The sequence below is a fragment of the Somniosus microcephalus genome, chromosome 23 (assembly GCF_052327205.1).
Source record: "Somniosus microcephalus isolate GS21.2 chromosome 23, FLI_Smic_1.0, whole genome shotgun sequence".
Classification (NCBI taxonomy): domain Eukaryota; kingdom Metazoa; phylum Chordata; class Chondrichthyes; order Squaliformes; family Somniosidae; genus Somniosus; species Somniosus microcephalus.
In genome coordinates this window covers 28,022,887-28,049,029 of record NC_141009.1, presented here as the reverse complement: position 1 = coordinate 28,049,029, position 26,143 = coordinate 28,022,887, and the positions used below count along the sequence as shown (strand labels likewise).

General features: G+C 45.2%; 1 protein-coding gene and 1 pseudogene across 5 annotated transcripts in view; one reads left to right on the top strand and one right to left on the bottom strand.

Moving 5' to 3' along the window:
- LOC147101762 (serine/threonine-protein kinase Nek6-like) overlaps positions 1 to 26,143 on the top strand; it is a 334,143-nt gene that overhangs the window by 224,798 nt on the left and 83,202 nt on the right. For all 5 annotated transcript variants that reach the window (XM_085965669.1, XM_085965668.1, XM_085965670.1 and 2 more), the window contains exons 5-7: positions 3,962 to 4,072; positions 22,761 to 22,869; positions 25,861 to 25,968. In XM_085965669.1, coding sequence (XP_085821795.1) covers positions 3,962 to 4,072; positions 22,761 to 22,869; positions 25,861 to 25,968 — 328 coding nt within the window. The remainder of the gene's footprint in view (positions 1 to 3,961; positions 4,073 to 22,760; positions 22,870 to 25,860; positions 25,969 to 26,143) is intronic.
- On the bottom strand, positions 16,486 to 17,755 carry LOC147101763 (uncharacterized; annotated as a pseudogene).

Below are 26,143 nucleotides of genomic sequence, written 5' to 3'. Positions count from 1 at the left end.
CTATCATATCATGATCGCTCCTCCCCAAGGGGCCTCGCACAACAAGATTGCTAATTAATCCTTTCTCATTACATAATACCCAGTCCAAGATGGCCTGATTTCTAGTTGGTTCCTCGACATATTGGTCCAGGAAACCATCCCGTATTCCTCCTCCACAGTATTGTTACTAATTTGGTTAGCCCAATCTATATGTAGGTTAAAGTCACCCATGATAACTGCTGTGCCCTTATTGCACGTGTCTCTAATTTCCCGTTTAATGCCATCCCCAACCTCAGCATTACTGTTTGGGGGTCTGTATACGACTCCCATTAACGTTTTCTGCCCCATGGTATTTCTCAACTCTACCCGTACAGATTCCACATCATCAGAGCTAATATCCTTCCTTACTATTGTGGTAATCTCCTCTTTAACCAGCAATGCTACCCCACCTCCTTTTCCTTTTTGCCTGTCCTTCCTGAATATTGAATACCCCTGGATGTTGAATTCCCAGCCTTGGTCACCCTGGAGCCATGTCTCCGTAATCCCAATTATATCATAGCCGTTTACATCTATTTGCGCAGCTAATTCATCCACCTTATTATGAATGCTCCTTGCATTAAGACACAAAGCCTTCAGGCTTGTTTTTTTAACACTCTTAGTCCTTTTAGAATTATTATTTACTGTGGCCCTGTTTGATTTCCACCTTTGATTTCTCTGCCTTCCACTTTTGCTTTTCTCTATCCTGTCTTTTGCTTCTATCCTTGCTTCCCTTTCCTCTGTCTCCCTGTACAGGTTCCCAACCCCCTGCCATTTTAGTTTAAACCCTCCCCAACAGCACTAGCAAACACTCCCCCTAGGACATCGGTCCCGGTCCTGCCCAGGTGCAAACCGTCCAGTTTGTACTGGTCCCACCTCCCCCAGAACCGGTTCCAGTGTCCCAGGAATTTGAATCCCTCCCACTTGCACCATTCCTCTAGCCACGTATTCATCTGAAATATCCTTCTATTTCTACTCTGACTAGCACGTGGCACTGGTAGCAATCCTGAGATTACTACCTTTGAGGTCCTATTTTTAAATTTACCTCCTAACTACCAATATTTAGCTTTTAGGACCTCATCCCGTTTTTTACCTATATCGTTGGTACCTATATGCACCATGACAACTGGCTGTTCACCCTCCCCCTCCAGAATGCCCTGCAGTCGCTCCAAGATGTCCTTGACCCTTGCACCAGGGAGGCAACATAACATCCTGGAGTTTCGTTTGCGGCCACAGAAACACCTATCTATTCCCCTTACAATATAGTCCCCTATCATTATAGCTTTCCCGCTCTTTTTGCTCCCGTCCTGTGCAGCAGAACCATCCATAGTGCCAGGAAGTTGGCTACTGCTGCCTTCCCCCGATAAGCCATCTCCCCCAACAATATCCAAAGCGGTGTATCTGTTTGAGAGGGGGATGGCCACAGGGGACCCCTGCACTACCTGCCTGCACCTACTACTCTGCCTGGCGCTCACCCATTCCCTCCCTGCCTGTGCAGCCTTTACCTGTGGTGTGACCAACTCCCTAAACGTGCAATCCCCGACGTCCTCAGCATCGTGAATGCTCCAGTATGTATCCATTCGCAGCTCCAGCGCCACAATGTGGTCTGTCAGTAGTTGCAGCTGGATACACTTCCTGCACACATGGTCTTCAGGGACACAGGAAGTGTCCCTGATTTCCCACATAGTGCAGGAGGAGCACGCCACGGGGCCGAGCTGTCCTGCCATGACTTACCCTTTAATTAATTCAAATTAACTTAAATCAAATCAATACCACTAATTACACTACAATTAAATGATATACTCAAGGGCCCTTGTTTACTAGCACTCCCTGCTACACAACAGAGATCTTAGAAACTATAAACCACAAAAATTAATTTTGGAAAAAGCGAGGAGGAGAGAAGTACTCACCAACCAATCACTTACCTGCTTTCTGGTGATGTCACACTTCGATTACTTTTTTACTTCTTTACACTCACCGGTCCGTTGCAGCCCCGGCTCACCTGTGAAATCTCCCGAGGTTTGGCGCTATCCAGCCGCACTGGCTCACCTGTGAAATCTCCCGAGGTTTGCTGTTCTCCAGCCACTCTGGCTCACCTTTGAAATCTCCCGAGGTTTGGCGCTCTCCAGCCGCTCTCGCTCACCTGTGAAATCTCCCAAGGTTTGGCACTCTCCAGCTGCTCTCGCTCACCTTTGAAATCTCCCGAGGTTTGGCGCTCTCCAGACGCTCTCGCTCACCTGTGAAATCTCCCGAGGTTTGGCGCTCTCCAGCCAATCTGGCTCACCTGTGAAATCTCCCGAGGTTTGGCGCTCTCCAGCCGCTCTCGCTCACCTGTGAAATCTCCCAAGGTTTGGCGCTCTCCAGCCACTCTCGCTCACCTGTGAAATCTCCCGAGGTTTGGCACTTTCCAGCCACTCTGGCTCACCAGTGAAATCTCCCGAGGTTTGGTGCTCTCCAGCCGCTCTGGCTCACCTGTGAAATCTCCCGAGGTTTGGCGCTCTCCAGCCGCTCTGGCTCACCTGTGAAATCTCCCGAGGTTTGGCGCTCTCCAGCCGCTCTGGCTCACCTGTGAAATCTCCCGAGGTTTGGCGCTCTCCAGCCGCTCTCGCTCACCTGTGAAATCTCCCGAGGTTTGGCGCTCTCCAGCCGCTCTCGCACACCTGTGAAATCTCCCGAGGTTTGGCGCTCTCCAGCCGCTCTCGCTCACCTGTGAAATCTCCCGAGGTTTGGCGCTCTCCAGCCGCTCTCGCTCACCTGTGAAATCTCCCGAGGTTTGGCGCTCTCCAGCCGCTCTCGCTCTCCTTTGAAATCGCCCGAGGTTTGACACTCTCCAGCCGCTCTCGCTCACCTTTTATTGGTGCATTGTGTGAGAGGAATTAATACTGACAGACAAGTTGGCATTTAGGATTATGTGATTATTAGTGAATCACACTGTTTTGAGACATTTCAAATAACCTCTTTGAAAATGCCCAAATTGCACTTTTTCTAATGAATTGCCTAAATCGAGCATTACTTTCCATTTAAATACACAACCTTGAGTGATGAGTTGATATTTACTGTTTTAACCCCCAATAGGCAATGATCTTGGCATCTAATACCTATACCTCTTGTAGGGCGAGGAGAAGGCGGCTGTTTCGGGTTTGGCCTACGGCGCTCAACAATCACTTTTAGAACTTGGCAACTCTGACTGAGGGAGATTAATTAACAAGCAGAATGGAAAGGTCATGATCGCCGAAGCACTCTGGGTTAATGATAGTATCTCTTCTCACATTAACTCAGCTCCCTCACATTGTTGAGCTTGGTGTCTGTGTCTGCTGCAGCTCCCTGATGGTTATGATGTCATTCACACTCACTGTTAAAATAACTACAAAAATAGACTGAAATGAATGAAAGAATGTTAAAATTAAAGACCATACATGAGTCTCATAATCTTCACAAGAGCACTCATGAGGTGAGGCAGAGAGCAGGAGAGGTCATTCTTCACCTGCACTGTATTTACATATAGAACCAATGAGGAATTTTCATCATTCTTTACCGTATGGGTTTGGGAGGCAGAAGGTTTGCAATAACATACTCCTTTTATTCTTGTGAAAAAGATGACAATTATGGATGATCCCTTGTAATTAATTAACTTTTTAAAATAAGTTACCGATGGTGATGCTGCCTCTTTAAATATAGCCAATGTTGAATCTTTTCATGTTCAAGGTACTTTTTAATGAGGCGACTTCATTACCTCTCTTGGTAATAATTTGTTCTCTTGTATGTAATGCTAAAAATATTCCTAATAGCATCTACTGCTGTTTGGGTAATGGATTCTATGTGACGTTTTCTTAACAATTGAATTAAAGCCATCAAAAATAATGTTAATTGAAGAGACAAGTTGGAATCATTATTGTGAAGCCATTTTACTACAACACTCATTTATTTCTCTTTCTTTATCCTGCAGCAATTGAATCACCCCAACATAATTAAGTATTTGGACTCATTTATTGAGGACAATGAGCTGAACATCGCTCTGGAATTAGCAGATGCAGGCGATCTCTCTCAGATGATTAAGGTGAGGAGAGAAAGATCTTTTAGCAAGTCAAGAGTCAGAATTATCATTGGGCAACTTAACAAGATGATCTAGTGCTGAAAATCTGGTACTAAAATTAGTATTTACTAATGAAGCATTGCTAATGCAGAATATAAGGTGAAACACAATAACACATTTGTAGGATTACATAGTACAACTCATCTGTGTGGAGATTAAAAGAAAAACTGAAAATGCTGGAAATTTGAAATAGCAGCAATTGCTGGAAATTCACAGCAGGCTAATTGAAATCTTAAACATTAATTTAGCTTTCTCTTTCAGATGCCGATTGACTGGCATTTCCAGCATTTTCTGGCTTTCTTTCATCTGTTTGTGTAGTTTGTTTGCAAGCGATTTGGCAATTCTTCAAAGTATTTTGACACACACGTATGTCATCTTTTGCGGAAACACCCTAGGATGTTATCTAGAGATATGTGGAGGTGTACATTGCACGCCCAAACTTCAAGGCACTTTTTTCAAATCAGTTTATCCTGGGCTGGTGCTTCTCTCACAATGACTCATTTTCTATTCGGCTAGTGCTTTTGAGAAATCTCCTTTCTTTGAATCTTTGTTAAATTTAGAATAATCAAGATAGTTGTGGTCTCCTGCATGTTTCTGACAAAGGATTATGTACTGGTTGTTGGCCACTTAAAGGACGCAGCAAGCCAGGGACTGTGAATGTGTCCAGTCTACATATTTAGTTGGTTTGAGTGCATTGTGTAGCAATCAAGGCTTCGACTTAAATGTTGAGTCTGGCTTGAATCCAGCAGATGTAGCAGAGAATTTAGGAGCAGCATGTTTCACCAAAAATGGGCCTCGGTGAATAGGCCTTTCCTCGACAATCGCGAACTAGACTTGTGTCAGGCATTCTCTGAGACGTGACCTCTTGTGTGATTGGCTAGTGCCATTTTCATATTGGATTCTGCCTGATTCTGACAGCCAACTTTGTGTTAGTCTCTTGCGTTGTTTTTAAGTTGGATTTGTGTTGTAGCCGTGTCGCTGGTTACTGATGTGTGGGTCCTGCACAGCCGGTGGAAACCCCAAAGTTAACTTCCCAGATTCTCTGGGAAGACACAGTAATGAAAACGGGCCGGGCTTAACAAACCTGCTAAGTACACTTGGGGGGTTGCCACCTACATGAGACCTACACATCAGGATACAGCATGAAACCAATATAAAAGAGATCCAGATTACCAGTTAAATAATGCATAATGATGCTGCTTGATGGCAACCAATAAGCAGTACAATGAATTGACCTACATGTACTTTACACCCCTTGGGAGGCAGAGCACAGGTCTCTTCCCAGTTGTTTCAGTATTTTTAAACAAACATGCTGATCCGACAATTGACTTTGACCAAAATGTCTGAGAGTTCACTAACTTTTCTACAAACCATTGTTCCTGACTAAAAATGAATAGGAAATGTTAAAATGATAAAATACATTTTATTATGATTATAAATATGGTTCACACGTTCAAAGGGCACCGCTTCCCTTGGCCCCACCACTAAAACTGGCACAAAATCACAAGAACCAAAATCTTAGAGGTGACACTGTCCTTAGTCATCCATAACTCAAACTCATAAAATACAATCACACTCCCACAGGAAATGGCAGGGAAATTCCTAATACACACCACAAGTGCTCACAACTACAAAGAAAGAAACCTACCTATTATTTTTTTCTCTCCTGACTTTCCCTTCAAATGAGCGTGGAACAGCAATTCTGTCTCCAAGAAGTTATATTTTCTTTTTTATTTCGCTTGATATGAGTACAGTACCTGCCAGATAGATAATACATTGAGCCTCCGGCACTGACTGCTGCTCAGGAACTACCGATTTATTCACGCAGCAACCAATGAGCTTCACCTGATCGCGTGTCTGAAAAGCTCACAATATCTTAATAATATTAAGAGAGATGTATAAGTTAAACTTGCTTGACCTTTCAATTTTGATCACACGATCAGGAAAGCTCGCCCTCAAATGTGTACCTTGAAAAACATTGCATTAAAATTTGATGCTGTTTTAAAGTTCTGTTTTCCAAGTGTCCCTGCTATTCTGAAGGTGCTGACTCATACTGGAGTGTGACTCACAGGCATTGGCACCCTAAAGTGCCTCAGCCAAGTAAACATTGCTCATGTATGTGCTTGGACAGAGCCTAGTTTGTTCCTGTATTCAACTGCCATTCACAATATGTACGTTTCTTGCAGGGACTACTGGTTGAGGATCAGTAAGTGGGAATAGTGACTGATATTTCTCCCCTTCTTAGCCCATGGACACTGAGAGCACTACGGTTGATCTAACTACTCCTTCTTAGGCAGTCCCTCGGAACCGAGGATGACTTGCTTCCACATTAAAAATGAGTTCTCAGGTGACTGACGAGTCCAATGCGAGACCTACAGTCTCTGTCACAGGATGGGGCAGACGGTGGTTAAAGGGGTGGGTGGGTGGGGTGCGTGGGTTGACGTGCGCTTGGCTTTCGCTTGCTCCTGGCGAAGAGACTCGGTGTTCGATGCCTTCCCGGATGCTTCTCCTCCACTTTGTGCGGTCTTGGGCCAGGGATTCCCAGGTGTCGGTGGGGATGTTGCACTTTTTCAAGGACTCGATCAGCTCCGAGGGACGGGTCACACCTAACTGCTACCACAGATGTGATCAACTAACTCGGCACAAACCAGAGATCAAAGCTGGAACCTCCCTGTCGTGTGCGGCTCAGTATTACAATAGGCATTGCATTTACCCACTGTGTCAGAAGCTGGTGGGCGGAGGGGAGATTGTTACTACATCTTAACACTATTAATTTGCCAAAGTCATTTCCCTTGTTACTGGACATTCCTCCCTGGCTGCTAGTTTTCAGGCAGTGCCATTGTCATTAACATGCACCATGATTTGGTGCAAAGCATTATGGATGCTGATGTTCCTCTGAGTGTCTGAGGACTTTATAAAGAGAAGTAGCTCAGTCAATCTGAAGTTGAACTTTCTGAGCAGGGAGCCAAAGAGCTTTGAGGCTTTAATTTTGACTGTTCTCGAGTGTTCAGTTGCCATTTGGGGGAGCAGTGAAACATGCAACTGTCTTTATTGAATGTTAGCATTTCACAGCTGGAGTAATCTAAAAGCCACATCAAAATGTTACAAGATTTGAAAGTGCATTCCTTTGACCTTTATCATAAAGTGTTGTGTACATTTATGTAGGGTCTACAACATAGGTGTGGTGTGTTACTTAAACTGTCCTAGCTTGTCTATCAGATCAAGTAATTCAATCAAACTGGCAGCAACCATGAATATTATGTCCTGACCTCACTGTATAACTTATTTTCAGGCAAAATGACACTCCCTGTCTTTGTATCCCATATGGATCAATGACCTGTACTGCTACTCAATAGATCACTGGTACAAAGAATGTTTCTGTCCTGTCATGGTGCCAGAGCCATCTGAACCATCACAAAGACAGTCAACAGAAATCAATTTTAACATTTGTAAGCACATAACATGTTAAGACCATTATAACACACAACAAATAAAAACAGGCTAGTCCTGACATTAATATCTAACAGATGTATAGGAGCTATAATATCCCCTGTGGTGGTAAGTAAATAAATCACTGGTTGGCAGATTATGATCGTGATTCATTAAGGACAGTCTGCCATTCCTGTCCTTCGGTATATCCCAACTACAATGAGATATTGTGTGATTGTTTCTGTAGTCTAGAAAGTCCTGATCACAGGCAAATCAAGAGTAAACTGTGTGATAGGACTGCTTCTGAGCCCTGCACTCCCAATATTTGAGATTTGCATATCTTCCCGATTCTGTACAACCTTGTGCCATACAACGGATTGCCTGAGGAAGTGTGTCCACCAGGTTCACAGCTGACAGCATTTAAAGCGCTCCAATCGCCATTTAACTGGCTTTACTGTCACCTTCTCGCCCACGCTGATGTTGGATGAAGCAGGGAAAAGGATGGCCTATCTTCTTTGACACTAAAGGGCACCCGTCACAGAAAACACAGGTGCAATAAGTGTGGCAGTAGATAGCTGGCGAGGAGAACACTGTCAGCAACATCCAAAGAAGCTGGCTACAAACATACAAGGAGATAGCAGACTGAAGAGAGCTGCCAAGGTATGACTGTTCAACAGCTTCTTTCACCTGATAACAGGTAGCTCCCCCAAGGGAGGGGCAATAAATGCCAGCCTTGCCGGCGATGCCCACATCCCGGGAATCAATTAAAAAATATATATATATTTTGGAAGATGCCCAATTCCTGAAAGCGTGATTGTGCAATGTGTGGCCATAATAACTGGTGGGTTGGAGACAGGTTCTGACCCTTGGCAGCCTGGCTAATCTGTCTATGGAAGGGGATGGGGCAGTTCCTGCAGAAGATCCCTGAAAGTGAAGGGGTCAATAACTGCATTGTTGCTGTGTTGCCTGGAGATCTAGGAGGACCCCAGATCCAGCCAACAGAATCAGGCTCAGGTTCCATTCCTGAAGAAACATGAATAGTTTTCCTTACTGATGCCTAATAATAACAGCTTGCATAGAATAACTCCAAAATTTTTATTAAGATTTTGCACAGATATGTTGATTGATTATTGTAGTTTAATCAGTTAACGAAAGTAAAATACTTTTTCAATGTATTCAATTATAACAAGGCAAATTGAACAGTTTCTGGTTGGTATTTAAACTCAGTACAATTTATACATTGAGTAAGAGGATTTATGCATCGTTCATCTGACTTTGGTTCTTTGCTGACTGCTAACTTGTAGAAATACATAGACAGAGTTAGTTATTTGTGAATCTTAATAAAAAAATAGTGGCCTAGAAATTGGGTTGAGGCACCAAAGTGGCGCCAAGTTCGCCTGAGCGCTGATTTTTGCGCAGCGTTCGGAGCATTAACGAACGTCAGAAATTCAGTTTCAGCGCCCCTAGAGGGAGCCGGGGCGAGGCTCGAGGCGCTCCGCGTCCCTCTTAGGGCGCTGAAACTGAATATCGCAGCGCAACGTGCCGCAGCGCCACACGCTGCGGCACGGCACGCTGCGGTACTGCAGGCCTTCCTCCCATTGTTAAGGGGGAGGGTCCTGCAACAGCGCGATCCCCGATCGCGAGTGCCAGCAAAAGAGCCTGGCACCGAGGAGCAGTGCCGGGCTCTCGGGGAAACAGCCGGCAATGCTGCGGTGGGGGGAGTCAGGAGGCCGGGGACGGAGGTGCTGGCAGGCGGCCACCCCGCACCTCCGCCTTAACTTGCGCCACTGCCGGCACAACAAGGCCCCGTGAACCGGGCGCGGGTAGCGAACGGCGCTACAGCGCCGTTCGCTACCAAATATCGCAATCGGGGCGTTAATGGGGCGCTGCGCACACCGATGACGTCATCGGTGGCGGCGCAGCGCAACAGGCTAACGCCACCATTAGCGCCCCCGCTGAATATCGCGGGAGGCACGGCCAGTGGCGCTACAGCCACTGACTGCCCTCTTTAGGCGCTAATAGGTGGCGCTACATACCCAATTTCTCACCCAGTGTCTTGCAGATGAATGTAACACGGGTGATGACAGAAAATGTAATTGTTCAATAATTGTAACTAAGCGATGAGCCCTTGGTTACTACTGCCAGAACCAGTTCGATATATGGCCTAGAATTTCCTCAGAGATACGCTGCTGTTTTTTTTATATATTTGTTTATGGGATCAGGGCGTTGCTATCAATGCCAGCATTTATTGCCCATCCCTAGCTGCCCTTGAGAAGGTGGTGGTGAGCCGCCGCCTTGAACCGCTGCAGTCCATGTGGTGATGGTACTCCCACAGTGCTGTTAGGGAGGGAGTTCCAGGATTTTCAGCCAGCGACGATGAAGGATCGACGATATACTTCTAAGTTAGGATGGTGTGTGACTTGGAGGGGAACTTGGAGGTGGTGGTGTTCCCATGCGTCTGCTGCCCTTGTCCTTCTAGGTGGAAGAGGTCGCGGGTTTGGGAGGTGCTGCCGAAGAAGCCTTGGCGAGTTGCTGCAGTGCATCTTGTAGATGGTACACACTGCAGCTACGGTACGCCTGTGGTGGAGGGAGTGACTGTTTAAGGTGGTGGATGGGGTGCCAATCAAGCGGGCTGCTTTGTCCTGGATGGTGTCGAGCTTCTTGAGTGTTGTTGGTGCTGCACTCATCCAGGCAAGTGGAAAGTATTCCATCACACTCCTGACTTGTGCCTTGTAGAAGGTGGAAAGGCTTTGGGGAGTCAGGAGGTGAGACACTCGCCGCAGAATACCTAGCCTCTGACCTGCTCTTGTTGCACGTTTGAAAAAAACCTTGTGCCCACCAGTGGCGTGCAGGGGGAATTACACACAATTTTCCTGGGTCTGCTCATTTGCATTCCCATTGGTGCTGTTATTGGCGTAAAACCTGTGTAAAATGGCTGAACTACATGGGAACTACTATGCAGTCTTTAAAAAGACAGTCGTCTGCACTCCTCAGCAGTAGATTGCCAGGCAGGTGAGATAGGAACAGTGCTTGGCTCTTTCACGTCACTCTCAAATAATTCAGGGCTTTCAGGATCTGATAGCTGACATTACGCCAGCCAACCTGCTAATAAGAGGGAGCACAGATCCAGGACCCAGTGGGATGGTGATGGCTGGAGTCCACCTGCCTGATACAGCTGTCGCTCCGGACAGCAGCACGTGGCCTTCTCTCCTCAGAGCACCATGCCAGTGGAACGTGGGAGGCAAGACCAAGCTGCCAGGAGCACCCACCAGAGACACAGCCAGCAGCAGCTCCATGGCAGGACCCAGCTGCCAAGAGAGGAGAGCAGCCTCAATTCCTTGACTCTTCTGTACAGCAGGAGGAGCCAACCACCAGGCCCTCCGAAGAAGCTCTAGAATAGGTGATCGAAAAGCCCATGTAGGCACTCAGAAAAAGCACGGTGCAGGAACGAGTACGGTGACAGTTTGCACTTTGCAATTATTGTACTACAGTAGATTGTGCACTGATAAGGGGCTTTATTATTCATGGAGGTTACATTCATACAGGAAAGGGTTCACTCCTCTGGTGCTGTCTTATTCACTTAGGGGGTAGGCTTTGTCACCCATCTGTTGATTGGATTCTTTTCTCTGAAGGTGTATGGGAGGTCCGAATGACAAAGGATGAAGCCATCCTGTCAGTTTCCTGCATATTGCACACTGACACGGAGGGTCCTCTGATTGCTGTCACAGTCTATCTGGACATTGACGGGGTGGAATCCCTTCCTGTTCACGTAGCTGAGTGCGTGTTCTGTGGGCGCCATCACTGCAATGTGGGTGCCATCAGTTGCACCCTGGATCTTGGGGAAATCAGCAACTCCATGGGGCCCCACTGAGCGAGCAGTGCAGCATGGCTTGAGGTCTTCTCGAGGTGCTCGATTGCTTGTTTAGTGAAGCGCACTCCTCGTCTGCAGAGCTCCACAAAGGAGACCTGATATGACCTGCGCGGCTTGTATATTCTATGGAGGGAGGGGTGGTTGGGTGCTCCCTGCTGGGCTGCAGCTTCCTTGAATGGTGCCAGACCCCCCTCTGCTCCACCCTGTGCTGCTCCTTCTCCTCTGATGATAATGGCATCGAGTGGTGTGCCCGTAGAAAAAGCCATAGCTGCTCCTGAGATGCCTTGACTGCAGGTTGAGTGGGGGGGGGTCGAATCCAAAAATCTTCCGGTGCGCTGACCTGCGAGGCACAGTCAGAATCAAGGGCAGGTATTTGTAGAGATCATTTCAATAAGAAGTTCCAAGCTTTAAAAATCAGTGTTTAAACTTCCAGACTCTTCAAGCTCACAAACCCTTCACTTTCACGAGCTGACTCTGGCAGCTGCTGCACCTCATTTATCTCAGTCTGACTTACCCAGTTTTATTAACAGTGCAAACCCAGGAAACTTGCAGCTTTGACACCACTGACTCACACTCTGACACTCAATAAGGCCAAGGGGGCGGGGACCTGAAAACACAGAAAGCTCGAGGGAAGCGTTTTAAAAATGACTTCCATCCTGCAGGAAACTTTTTTTTTTATCCGGCACGGACGGGACCGACGTGGTGCCGGTTCATCAAAAATTCCGGATAACCGAACGCTATAGTAAAAGATACGGAGCTGAGAGCTCCATATAAAGCAACAAACCCTGTTGCTTAGCAACAGCTTCAGAACAATGGACACAAGTTGCAAGCGTCTCTGTAGCTTAGCAACAGCTGCAGCCACACCCTTGCACAGCAACAGATGGAGTAAAAAAAGTAATAAAAGTTACCTGAACCTACTCCTGAATTTTGCCGGTTAACCGAGATTTCCGGTTATTTAGGTGCCGGTAAATTGAAAGTTTCCTGTATTTTCCTGACACAGAAAATTTCTTGCGCCATTTATACACTGCTAATGCACTGAATACGGTGAGGAAATTCCCTCCTTATTGTCTGGTTTCTGAGTATAGGTGAAAAGCACTCAGAATACGCATCTTGCATTCCATCAAATGCAGTGTGTTTTGATAAAGATAATCTTGCAATGCTGCACTGAACGGAAACGAGCCAGTGAAAGAGAAGAAAAATAAATGCAGAACCACGTCCATATTTAGAGAGTGGAGGAATGCTGAGTGTGTGCTGCTCCATTCAGGGTTTTCTGTATCACTTAAAGGTTCTGGAATGAGAGCTCACCTGGCCCTTCAGTGTGGAAATGCACCATATGTTGTGGTACTGAGCATTACAGATGAAGAAGATTGAAGCTTCAATCCTTTGTGCTGAGTTGGTTGATCTCAGCGAAGGGCAATCAGAATATTGCAACTGACTTCAACATCTGTGGGCTGGGGATTGCAAAATATTGGTTAGTCTTGATTGCTATGCAGTGACCTCTGTTAGAAAGTGCATGCATGTGGATGTTGGGTAAGGGCGGGATGGGGCTCAGCTGTGATACTCCCACAGTTACTAGAGTGCTGGTGGTCACTGCCTATGCCCACAGTTCTTCTCTTCTTAGGCAGTCCCTCAGAACCGAGGGTGACTTGCTTCCACAATAAAAATGAGTTCTCAGGTGACTGAGTCCAATGTGGGACCTACAGTCTCCGTCACAGGTGGGGCAGACGGTGATTGAAGGTGCGGGTGGGTGGAGTGCTTGGGTTGACGTGCGCTGCTTGCGCTTGGCTTCCGCTTGCTCCTGGCGAAGTGACTCGAAGTGTTCGGCGCCTTCCTGGATGCTTCTCCACCACTTTGTGCAGTCTTGGGCCGGGGATTCCCAGGTGTCGGTGGGGATGTTGCACTTTTTCAAGGAGGCTTTGAGGGTGCCCTTGAAGTGTTTCCTCTGCCCACCTGGGGCTCTCTTGCCATGTCGGAGCTCCAAGTTGAGCGCTTGTTTTGGGAGTCTTGTATCGGGCATGCGGACGATGTGACCCATCCATCGGAGCTGATCGAGCGTGGTCAAAGCTTCGATGCTGGGGATGTTGGCCTGAGCGAGAAAACTGATGTTGGTGCGTCTATCCTGCCAATGGATTTGCAGAATTTTGCGGAGGCACGTTGGTGGTACCTCTCCAGTGCTTTGAGGTGCCTGCTGTACATGGTCCATGTCTCTGAGGCATACAGGAGGACGGGTATAACTACTGCTCTGTAGACCATGAGCTTGGTGCTGGGCTTGAGGTCCTGGTCTTCAAACACTCTCTTCCTCAGGTGACCGAAGGCTGCACTGGCACACTGAAGGCGGTGTTGGACTTCGTCATCGATGTACAAACATAGAAGATAGGAGCAGGAGTAGGCCATTCGGCCCCTCGAGCCAGCTCCGCCATTTAATGAGATCATGGCTGATCATCGAAATTTAGTACCCTGCCCCTGCTTTCTCCCCATATCCCTTTAGCCTTAAGAAATATCTCTAACTCCTTCTTGAATATATTTAATGAATTGGCCTCAACTGCCTTCTGTGGTAGAGAATTCCACAGATTCACCACTCTCTGGGTGAAGAAATTCCTCCTCATCTCAGTCCTAAATGGCTTACCCCTTATCCTTAGACTGTGACCCCTGGTTCTGGACTCCCCCGCCATCGGGAACATCCTTCCTGCATCTAGTCTGTCTAGTCCTGTTAGAATTTTATAAGTTTCAATGAGATCCCCTCTCATTCTTCTAAACTTTAGCGAATATAAGCCTAATCGACCCAATCTCTCTTCGTACGTCATTCCTGCCATCCCAGGTATCAGTCTGGTGAATCTTTGCTGCACTCCCTCCATGGCAAGAACATCCTTCTTCAGATAAGGCGACCAAAACTGCACACCGTACTCAAGGTGTGGTCTCACCAAGGCCCTGTTCAAGTGCAGCAAGACATCCTTGCTCCTGTACTCGAATCCTCTCGCTATGAAGGCCAACATACCATTTGCCTTCTTAACCGCCTGTTGCACCTGCATGCTTACCTTCAGCGACTGGTGCACAAGGACACCCAGGTTTCATTGCACTTCCCCTTTGCCCAATCTATTGTCGTTCAGATAATAATCTGCCTTCCTGTTTTTGCCACAAAAGTGGATAACCTCGCATTTATCCACATTAGGCAGATGCATGGCCGATGCAGTATAATCACCCAACCTGTCCAAATCATACTGGAGTTTCTCTGCATCCTCCTCACAGCACACACACCCACCCAGCTTTGTGTCGTCTGCAAACTTGGAGATATTACATCTAGTTCCCTCATCTAGATCATTTATATATATTGTGAATAGCTGGGGTCCTAGCACTGATCCCTGCGGTACCCCACTAGTCACTGCCTGCCACTCGGAAAAAGACCCGTTTATTCCAACTCTTGCTTCCTGTCTAAACCAGTTCTCTATCCAAGTCAGTACCTTACCCCCAATCCCATGTGCTTTAACTTTGCATGCTAATGTCTTATGCGGGACCTTATCGAAAGCCTTCTGAAAGTCTAAATACACCACATTCTCTGGTTCTCCCTTATCTATTCTACCAGTTACATCCTCAAAAAATTCCAGTAGATTAGTCAAGCATGATTTTCCTTTTGTAAATCCATGTTGACTTTGTCCGATCCTGTCACTGTTTTCCAAGTGCTCTGCTATTACATCTTTTATAATGGGCTCTAGCATTTTCACCACTACCAATGTCAGGCTTACTGGTCTATAATTCCCCATTTTCTCTCAACCACCTTTTTTAAATAGTGGGGTTACATTAGCTACCCTTCAATCCATGGGAACGGTTCCAGAGTCTATAGAATTTTGGAAGATGACCAGCAATGCATCTACTATTTCTAGGGCCACTTCCTTAAGTACACTAGGATGTAGATTATCAGGCCCTGGGGATTTATCGGCCTTCAATCCCGTCAATTTCCCTAACACCATTTCCCTACAAATACTGATTTAATTCAGTTCCTCCCTCTCATTAGACCCTATGTTCCCTGACATCTCTGGGAGGTTATTTGTGTCCTCCTTTGTGGAGACAGAACCAAAGTATGTATTTAATTGGTCTGCCATTTCTTTGTTCCCCATTATAAATTCCCCTGATTCTGACTGCAAAGGACCTACACTTGACTTCACCAATCTTTTTCTCTTCACATATCTATAGAAGCTTTTACAGTCAGTTTTTATGTTCCCTGCAAGCTTACTCTCATACTCTATTTCCCCCCTCTTAATTAATCCTTTTGTCCTCCTTTGCTGAATCCTAAACTGCTCCCAATCCTCAGGTTTGTTGCTTTTTCTGGCCAATTTATATGTACTCTCCTTGGATCTTATGCTATCCCTAATTTCCCTTGTTAGCCACGGTTGAGCCACCTTTTTTGTTTTATTTTTATGCTAGACAGCGATGAGCAATTTCAGTAGTTCATCCATGCGATCTCTAAATGTTTGCCATTGCCTATCCACCGTCAACCCTTTAAGTAACGTTCCCCAATCCATCGTAGCCAACTCGTGCCTCATACCATTATAGTTTCCTTTATTTAAATTCAGGACCCTAGTCTCTGAGTCAACTACTTCACTCTCCATCTTAATGAAGAATTCTATCATAGTATGATCGCTCCTCCCCAAGGGGCCTCGCACAACAAGATTGCTAATTAATCCTTTCTCATTACATAATACCCAGTCTAAGATGGCCTGATCTCTAGTTGGTTCCTCGACATATTGGTCCAGGAAACCATCCCGTATACACGCTAGGAATTCCTCCTCCACAGTATTGTTACTAATTTGGTTAGCCCAATCTATATGTAGATTGAAGTCACCCGTGATAACTGCTGTGCCCTGATTGCACGCATCTCTAATTTCCCATTTAATGCCATCCCCAACCTCAGCATTACTGTTTGGGGGTCTGTATACAACTCCCACTAACGTTCTCTGCCCCTTGGTATTTCTCAGCTCTACCCATACAGATTCCACATCATCAGAGCTAATATCCTTCCTTACTATTGTGTTAATCTCTTTAACCAGCAATGCTACCCCACCTCCTTTTCCTTTTTGCCTATCCTTCCTGAATATTGAATACCCCTGGTTGAATTCCCAGCCTTGGTCACCCTGGAGCCATGTCTCCGTAATCCCAATTATATCATATCCGTTTATATCCATTTGCGCAGCTAATTCATCCACCTTATTACGAATGCTACTCGCATTTAGACACAAAGCCTTCAGGCTTGTTTTTTTTAACATTCTTAGTCCTTTTAGAATTATTATTTACTGTGGCCCTGTTTGATTTACACCCTTGATTTCTCTGCCTTCCAATTTTGCTTTTCTCCTTCCTGTCTTTTGCTTCTATCCTTGCTTCCCTTTCCTCTGTCTCCCTGAACAGGTTCCCAACCCACTTCCATTTTAGTTTAAACCCTCCCCAACAGCACTAGCAAACACTCCCCCTAGGACATTGGTCCCGGCCCTGCCCAGGTGCAAACTGTCCAGTTTGTACTGGTCCCACCTCCCCCAGAACCGATTCCAATGTCCCAGGAATTTGAATCCCTCCCCCTTGCACCAATCCTCTAGCCACGTATTCATCTGAAATATCCTTCTATTTCTACTCTGACTAGCACGTGGCACTGGTAGCAATCCTGAGTTTACTACCTTTGAGGTCCTATTTTTTAATTTACCTCCTAACTCCCTATATTCAGCTTTTAGGACCTCATCCCATTTTTTACCTATATCGTTCGTACCTATATGCACCACGACAACTGGCTGTTCACCCTCCCCCTCCAGAGTGCCCTGCAGCTGCTCCGAGACGTCCTTGACCCTTGCACCAGGGAGGCAACATACCATCCTGGAGTCTCGTTTGCGGCCGCAGAAACGCCTATCTGTACCCCTTAAAATAAAATCCCCTATCACTATAGCTCTCCCGCTCTTTTTCCTCTCGTCCTGTGCAGCAGGAAGTTGGCTGTTGCTGCCTTCCCCCGATAAGCCATCTCCCCCAACAATATCCGAAGCGGTATATCTGTTTGAGAGGGGGATGGCCACAGGGGACCCCTGCACTACCTGCCTGCGCCTACTACTCTGCCTGGCGGTCACCCATTCCCTTCCTGCCTGTGCAGCCTTTACCTGTGGTGTGCCCAACTTCCTAAACGTGCTAACGACGATGTCCTCAGCATCGCGAATGCTCCAGTAAGTATCCATTCACAGCTCCAGTGCCGCAATGCGGTCTACCAGTAGCTGCAGCTGGATACAGTTCCCGCACACATGGTTGTCAGGGACACAGAAAGCGTCCCTGCTTTCCCACGTAGTGCAGGAGCATGCCACTGGGCCGAGCTGTGCTGCCATGACTTACCCTTTAATTAGTTCAAATTAAATTAAATCAAATCAAATCAATACCACTAATTACACTACAATTAAATGATATACTCAAGGGCCCTTGTTTACTAGCACTCCCCGCTACACAACAGAGACCTTAGAAACTATAAACCACAAAATTAAGACCTTCTAAACCTTATACACTATTAACCTTAACTGTCAAACTATAGAGTAGTATAAATACTCAACTGGCCATACTCGCCCAATCAGCTGCTTCCTCTTGCCCGCGTCACTTTTTGAATCATGACGTGGCTCTGGAACGCTGCCGCCGGTCTGTGAGATTGGTAAGCCTCTGAAAAAACCCGCGCAACTGAGTATAAATACTCACCGGCTGCTCCCGACACTGGGCCTCTGAAAAAACCACGAAACTGAGTATAAATACTCACCGGCTGCTCCCGACACTGGGCCTCTGAAAAAACCACGAAACTGAGTATAAATACTCACCAGCTGCTCCCGACACTGGGCCTCTGAAAAAACCCGCGAAACTGACTATAAATACTCACCGGCTGCTCCCGACACTGGGCCTCTGAAAAAACCTCAAAACTAGATATAAATACTCACCCTTGTTGACAGTAGGCTTCTGAGGTATGGAAAGTGGTCCACATTGTCCAAGGCCGTTTCATTAATTTTGATAATCGGGGGGCAGTACTGTGTGGCGGGGACAGGTTGGTAGAGGACCTTTGTCTTACGGATGTTTAGTGTAAGGCCTATGCTCTCATACACTTTGGTGAAGGTGTTAATGATAGTTTGGAGTTCGATCTCCGAGTGTGCGCAGACGCAAGCGTCGTCTGCATATAGTAATTTGACGACAGAGGAAGGGATGACCTTGGATCTGGACTGGAGCTGACGGAGGTTGAACAGTTTCCCATTTGTTCTGTAAATTAGCTCCACTCCAGCAGGGAGCTTACTGAGGGTGAGATGGAGCATTGCCGCAAGGAAGATCGAGAAGAGCGTTGGTGCGATGACACAGCCTTGCTTGACCCCGGTCCGTACATGAATTGGGTCTGTGGTGGATCCATTGGTCATGATCACGGCTTGCATGTCGTCGTGAAGCAGGCGGAGGATGGTGACAAACCTTTGAGGGCAGCCGAATTTGAGGAGGACACTCCACAATCCCTCACGGTTGACAGTGTGAAAGGCCTTTGTGAGGTCAAAGAAGGCCATGTACAGCTGTTCCCTGCATTTCTCTTGTAATTGGCGCCCGGTGAAGATCATGTTCATTGTGCCCCTTAGTGGGCGGAATCCGCATTGCGACTCTGGGAGGAGCTCTTCAGCCACTGGGAGAAGGCGATTGAGGAGGATTCTTGCGATGACTTTCCCCGTGGCAGACAGCAGGGAAACTCCTCTGTAATTTCCACAATCGGACTTGTCACCTTTTCTGAAGATGGTCACAATTACGGCATCTCTGAGATCCCCTGGCATGCTCTCCTCCTTCCAGATAAGAGAAATGAGTTCATGAATTCGCGCCAAATTGGCAAATTCTGGAGGACTGTTGGGGCCTGTAGAACTTTATCCCAACATAGGGTCGCACCTTCAGGCAGGTGGGGCGAAACTGGGCAAAAAGGACTGCAGCGTAGTAATCCGCTTCTAGGTTTGATCATTATCTGTATTTCTTCTGAAGAATTTGGATGTCTGACAGCACTCTATCAAGACAAATGCAAAGTGCATTTGGATATACTGCACAATCTGCTACCTTGAGTTCTGCTTATGAAGGAAAAACACTTGGGCATTTAAAAAATTATTTTAATTATTACTTTCTCCTATTGGGAACTCCCTTTTGCTGAAGCTTTTTCATCAGATAAGACAGTAAGATGTCACTATGGGATGTCACTAGGTCCCAGCCAGACAATTTAATAATATTGCTATAGCTGATTTGCTACTACCCATCGTATTATTGTTTGCCATTGGTGTTAAAGGGCTAGATTTTTGTCAATGGGGAGCTTTTGGAGGCGGGACTCCCACTTGTTGGGTTGTAGTCCCGCCTCCATCGACTTGTGGCCAACCCACGCTATTTTCCCTTGATTGACCTTGTTAAGCCTGCCCAGCGAGCTTAGGCCAATTAAGGGAAAGCCAGTTAGAGGTGACGTCAGCGAGCCAAGAGCTTTTGACAGATGACATGTCAGCGTTTGACGGCTCTGTGAAGCTGTCAAACACTGACAATCTGTCTTCTAAGTTGTGTCTTTACTCAAGACTCAATTAGAAAGCCTTCCTGAGCAGAAAGCAGAAGGCTGCAGCTTTTGACATTTCAGCGGCCATTCTGCTTTCTGTGCTGGTGAGCTGAGGGACTTCCGAGACCTGAAGGGAGGAAGCCTGCAAGAAGAAGTAAAGGTAAGTAAAACTTATTAAAACACTTTACACACACCTCACACACTTACCTCTGCACACATGCACCCATTACTCACCTGCACACCAGACATCTCGGCCCCTCCGATCCCCGCAGACCGACGGCCCGCCTCGCTGACCCTGGCGAGGTTCGGAGCTATTGGGAAGCCCACACTTCAGGGCTTAAAATTGGGATTAGCCAAAAAACTGCATGTTAACAGGCAGTTAATTGGCATTAATCCCCTTCCCGCCTCCGGCGCGGGTCGGCTACCCGCCTCCTGGCAAGATGGCATGGGGGCGGGTTGGGCACCCGCCCCCAAATTCTGCCATTTTCCCAGCAGTCCCGCCTCCAAACTCGCCTCCCCAGGGCTGGCAAAATCCAGCCCATAGTGTTTCAAAAGCCACTTTCCTGGTATAAAAAGTGTTTTACATTGGTTCAAGGCACATACTTAATTGTCTTTTATTCATCCTCATTTTCTTTCTCCCAACATCCTCTCTAAACTCTTCAGTTTACGATGTGAGATATTCCAGATATCAGTACCATCCTTTAGACAGTTTTTACTCCTTTTGATGCCCTGGCCGAAACTCACTGGGGAGAAAACATTCTGTAAGGGAGACAAGTGAGAGCAGAGAAAAGGATTTGAATCCTGGCACTACTCTGGAGTCCAGAGTTTTAGTGCAGTACGTGTGGTGTGCCAGGGACTACAATTTGTGATTTAACAGTGAACTAATATATAATAATAGTAGTTGTACATTCCTCACTATTCGCACATACTGCCATTCCTTAGAGTTTGGATTGGTTCAGATAACATTTTCTTACCCATAATAGCACTTGGAGAAGAGGTCAGAAATGGAAAGGGATTTCAGTTATAGCTCATTAACTGAACTTTGTTAATGTAGAAATCTTTAAATTTCGACACATTTTAACACGCCGCTTTGAATAATTTTCTTCCAATAAATGTGACTTGCTTATCCAGCAGAATTTGCCAGCGACAAACATGGCTAGATTATCAAGTAACAACTGCAACAACAAACGCTTTGTCAAATTTCCTTCAACAGTATTGTCTTTTTAATGAATTATTTATGAAGGATTACAGATTGGTACTCATGGGACATTACTGCATAAACCAAATGAGGAATTGGGTTCTCTTTTAGTTAAATGTCAGCTGATTTAAATAACTATTCCATTGTGAGTATTGAACCTAGTCAGGCAGATGAAAGATACATTTAAAAAAAAAAGGAACAACTCCAGTTTGCTATTGAACAAATAATTACCAGTCACAATTACCTGTGCAACATAAAGGAATGTTTAGAGAATAATGTGAATAAGAGTTGCGTTTATACTGTAGTCATTCACACACAATTTTGTTGGTGAAAGACATTTATAAATATTCCATTGAATTATTTTAGCATTGCAAATTATCCACATAATGTACTCAAAAAATTAAGGAGTTGGAATCGTATTGTGCAATATTAGTGGGGAATGCATTAAAATAAAAGGGTTAATGCCTTTGTTAAAATAGCAGACAGCGGAACTTCATATTTGTTTTCAATACTGCACAGTTTGATTTGAACCCATTATTTGTTAAAATGTGTATCTTTGATATTGTGCTGATGGGATTCATGGCCTTCGGATAGACAGTAACCCTTCGGTTTATATAGGTGTTCATTAGTTTAAATGATGTCACAACCGCGAGTGTTTGATGAGTAGTCTTGGTGTGCCGCTCTGATGGCTCCGTGGTTAAATGCACTACACAGTGCTGCGTTAAGCCATCGAGATCAGGAGCATACCAGACTTGCTCTGTGGTGTGTGCTGCCTTAGCTGGGATGGTGTTGGAGATGTTTCAGTTGGCCACAGCACACACTCACCTGCGCAACTAAGTCAAGTTGATGGTCAGGAGCAAAGATACCGGGAATATAATGGTTAGTCATGTGATTAATTTTTGGGATCCTTCATTAATTTTGGAAAGTCACTCCTGCACATGTTGTAACAAGTCAAACACACATTACCATACAGACACTGGACCATATAGACACCAATTATTCGTTATTCTATGGAAAAAACACAAGGCAGCCTATGGCTCAACAGCCTTGTTTACCTAGTCCTTTTCCATACTTGGTTGGACCCAGGCCCATACAAATGTCAGTACCAGTAACATTTGATCCAATAGATTTGCTGTAGGAAATTATTAGCTACGTAATTTAATAAAATGGCAAAAATTGATAATTAGCTTGACCTGGCACCCAGCAAGATAGAAATCCCTTTAAAATGACAAAATTATTGGCTTTGAGAAACATGTTCCTAGCTGCTATAAATTAATAAATGAAAGCTCACAGATGCTGACTGTTTTTAGAGCTATTTCATTTAATTTGTGCAACCTAATTAATCTCACCTCTGCTAATTAAGGTTTCGTGACCAATCCAGAGCACAGCTTCTAATCGAGGTTTCTCATTGAAGTAATTAGAAATTGCCAGAGCACCAAATGTTAGTCCAGGAGGGAATGAGTTAAATGGTAATGCGAATATGAATAATGCTTTTTGTTATGCAACATTTCAGCAATTGCTGCATGAATGGCACTTGTTCCTGGAGTCATAGTGCCTGAGTCTAAACCTCATTGTTTATTCATTCATCTTTTATTCATTGTTTCCACAGTACTTCAAAAAGCAAAAGAGGCTAATCCCAGAAAGAACGATATGGAAATATTTTGTGCAGCTATGCAGCGCAGTCGAACACATGCACTCCCGAAGGGTGATGCACAGAGGTAAAAAAAAAACATTCCCTTCCATCGAAAACCAGAGTTCAGTTTAGTGGGAGCACAGGATAAGTTAAGAAAAGCTGTTTGCGACTCTGCTTTATTGATCATGCGGTACGTGTGTGTATATGTGTCTGTCTGTCTGTGTATGTGGGGAGTGGGTAGCTGCGGGCTACAGGTCCACAGGGAATGTCCCACATTATAGACCCTTCTGTTTCTTACCATAATGACTGAAGACACCATGCACATTTGATTAGCCTGGTATCTGGTCACAGAGGGCTTAGTGGGGAAAGTCAGGGCATCATTTAATGCTGGGTTGTTTATTCAGTAGGTGTGCAATGACTGACTACAGAGGCAATGTACCTTCCCTGGTCTACATTGCCTGAATTTAAAGAGGAATTCAAGGCTGATTAAAACTGTAAGGAAACACTAAGATTTTTTTTAACTGTATAAACCGTGATCACTCTTTGTTTGTGGTCATGTGAGTAACAGTACTGGTGTCAGAGTCTTCAACTCCCCCAGCTTAGAAAAGCATGGAAGTTTCCAAATTGGTCTCCTTCAGGGAAAATTTCCTTTGTGCACAATGTGCAACAAAATCGTAAATCGGTTTGATGAAGAACACAGTTACGGTTTAACACATTGAGCAAATCTCCTCTCGTGGTGAATGAACAGATACTCATCAAGTTCCTCTTGCAGCTAATTGCTTTGAAGATTTGGTGCTAATAAAGGAATTTCCTGCCAACAGATACATTGCTGTGAACTACATTTTATTTCTCAAAGCTCTTTTGCATACTGTTTGGATCGTGAGATTCAATTGTAAAACCATCACATACTGACTGCACTGCTGAGTGTCCCTTCAGTCTGGTTCAGATTGTTATTTCAACAGTCATGGACTTCACATTGACTGTCTTGGCAAACTGATGATGGACTGGACGACTGACGAGGAAATCTGTCGTTCTTCCAGCTGATCCTTCTTTCGGCAATAGAGTGCATGGAAATAGCTCGACCTTAAAAGCATTTGCAACCAAGTCATCAAAATCTCTTCGTGTTGTGTATTTCTGGTCCACCTTTAACAATACGATTGCTGCCCCACCCCCCCGCAATGCTGTCAGTTGGGTAAGTGTGCTGCCCATTGTGGGATTGAGCCATCCGGTCAGGAAAGACCCCATGTTTGATCCCAGTTCTTGCTGAGTTAGTTGAACTCAGTAGGAGGTGGCTACAACTGGCATCAGCATCCCTGGGCCTAGGAGGGGAAAAATCAGCCATGGCTCCCAGTCTTGATTGCTATCCAGTGGCTCCAGGTAGAAAGTGCATATTGGGTGAGGACAGGGTCATGCTCAGGTGTCAGAATTCCCATTTTGACACTCACCGCCAAGACTGGCACATCAACAATAGGCACTTGGGTGAGTTAGTGGACTAGGGTTAATGCCTGTGGAATCATACCCCAGTATGTCAGTGCTTTGAGGAGGTAACCGGAAAAATTGGAGGCGGTAAGAATGCAATAGATTCGCAGTACCTGTAGTAGTATAATATAATAGCTGAAAGTGCATGATCTTTCAAATTGTGTGTTAAATATCTGGACAAGTAAAATTTTCAACCTCTCTCTCCTCCTCAGCATGCTTCTGTGTAAACCCACTGCACTTCCACTTCCAAGAGCTGTAAATATCATAAATTGCCAGCTCTTCAATTGAAATTATTAGAGACATTCACGGGGTTCGAAATCTGGCCCAAAAGGCTTCTTATTATTTGCAATCACAGCTCAGAGTTTTATATTTCTTTTCTCTTTTACCCATTGCCGTGATGATTATATAACTCTCCCAGCTGCTTATGGTAAAACCTAAGCCAGAAATCTGAATTCAGTTGATTTGGACCGATTCAGGAAAATTAGGAATTTTAGCCGATCGGCCCAATCAGACACAACTAAGATCAGCACTGCAGATATCTTGTCCGCACAAGGAAGCGACCCAGGTGCCAGTGGAGTTTCAGATTCAGTCTGACAGTTCCTGCCGCCAGTTTTCTGACTCCTGCTTGGACCAATATACTCCGTCCTTGGTCTGTGGTCTTGGTCTATGGTTCAATCCAGTGTGCCGTTCTTGTGTCAGTATCCAGATGTTGTATTCTCAGTCATTGACTGATGATGCCTTTTCAATACTTAAATCCTGAATCATATCATGACAACTGAAATTCCTGTAAACAGTGAATGACAACAGACTTTGACCCAGATTTTCAGCCCCTTGAATATTTCTGATATTTTCAGTTAAGGCGCTGGCAATTTGTCACAATGTGAAATAATAATAAACATTTCAAGAAATGTCCTATCTTTGGTTCTTGTTTTAAGAGCCTTACAATATAGCTACTCACCTTTAAATATCAAAAATAGCCTAGAGCGATTAATAAAACTATTTCTGTTCCTAACAGTTGGTTTGAGGTTTGTTGCCATGATCTGGCTTTCATAACCGATTTACTCATTAAATTTTACATGATCATGCGCCATCATACTATGGCTCCATTGCAACAGATTTGTTAGTAGAATATCCAGACTCTGTGCCTTCTCACTTATAATTATGGATCTGTGAAATCATCTGACTCACATGACTGAAAGTGGGGTTATAACAGGATTCACAATGCAATCCAAAACTGGTTACCAGCATTTAGGCAAGAAGGGCTAATGATACAGGCACTGTGCGATCCTGAAATATCACAATATAATACCATGGATATGGTGCAACACAGGTTCCTATTGGCAGCTTATTTTTATACAGTGCAATCAGAGTCAATGAAATTAGAATCCATTCTGAGCCTGTGACTGGGAGGTGAAAATTATATTATTTATGATATTTATGAACAGATACAAGATAACTGTCAAAAATAAAACCTATTGATAATATGCAGACCACAAACAAATGTCAGTGTAATGCAATCATTGTGAGTACTTCCTGACTTTTTCTTTTAAAACACTCTTTCATTCATTATTGATTGATTCTCTGTTTTCATTCTTAGACATCAAGCCGGCAAATGTGTTCATAACAGCAAAAGGAGCAGTCAAGCTGGGGGACCTAGGGCTGGGACGCTTTTTCAGTTCCAAAACCACAGCAGCACACTCCTTAGGTAAGAAGCAAATGCAGAAAACTGCACTTTTTTTTTCATCAAATAATTATGGGCCCCAATTTTTTATATACACTAATCCGCAGATCTCTGATTGCATTGCTCATGACATGTCGGAAGATGTGCTGCTTTATAAGGACAGGAGCATTGTACCCCATAATGCACAATGTATTACACT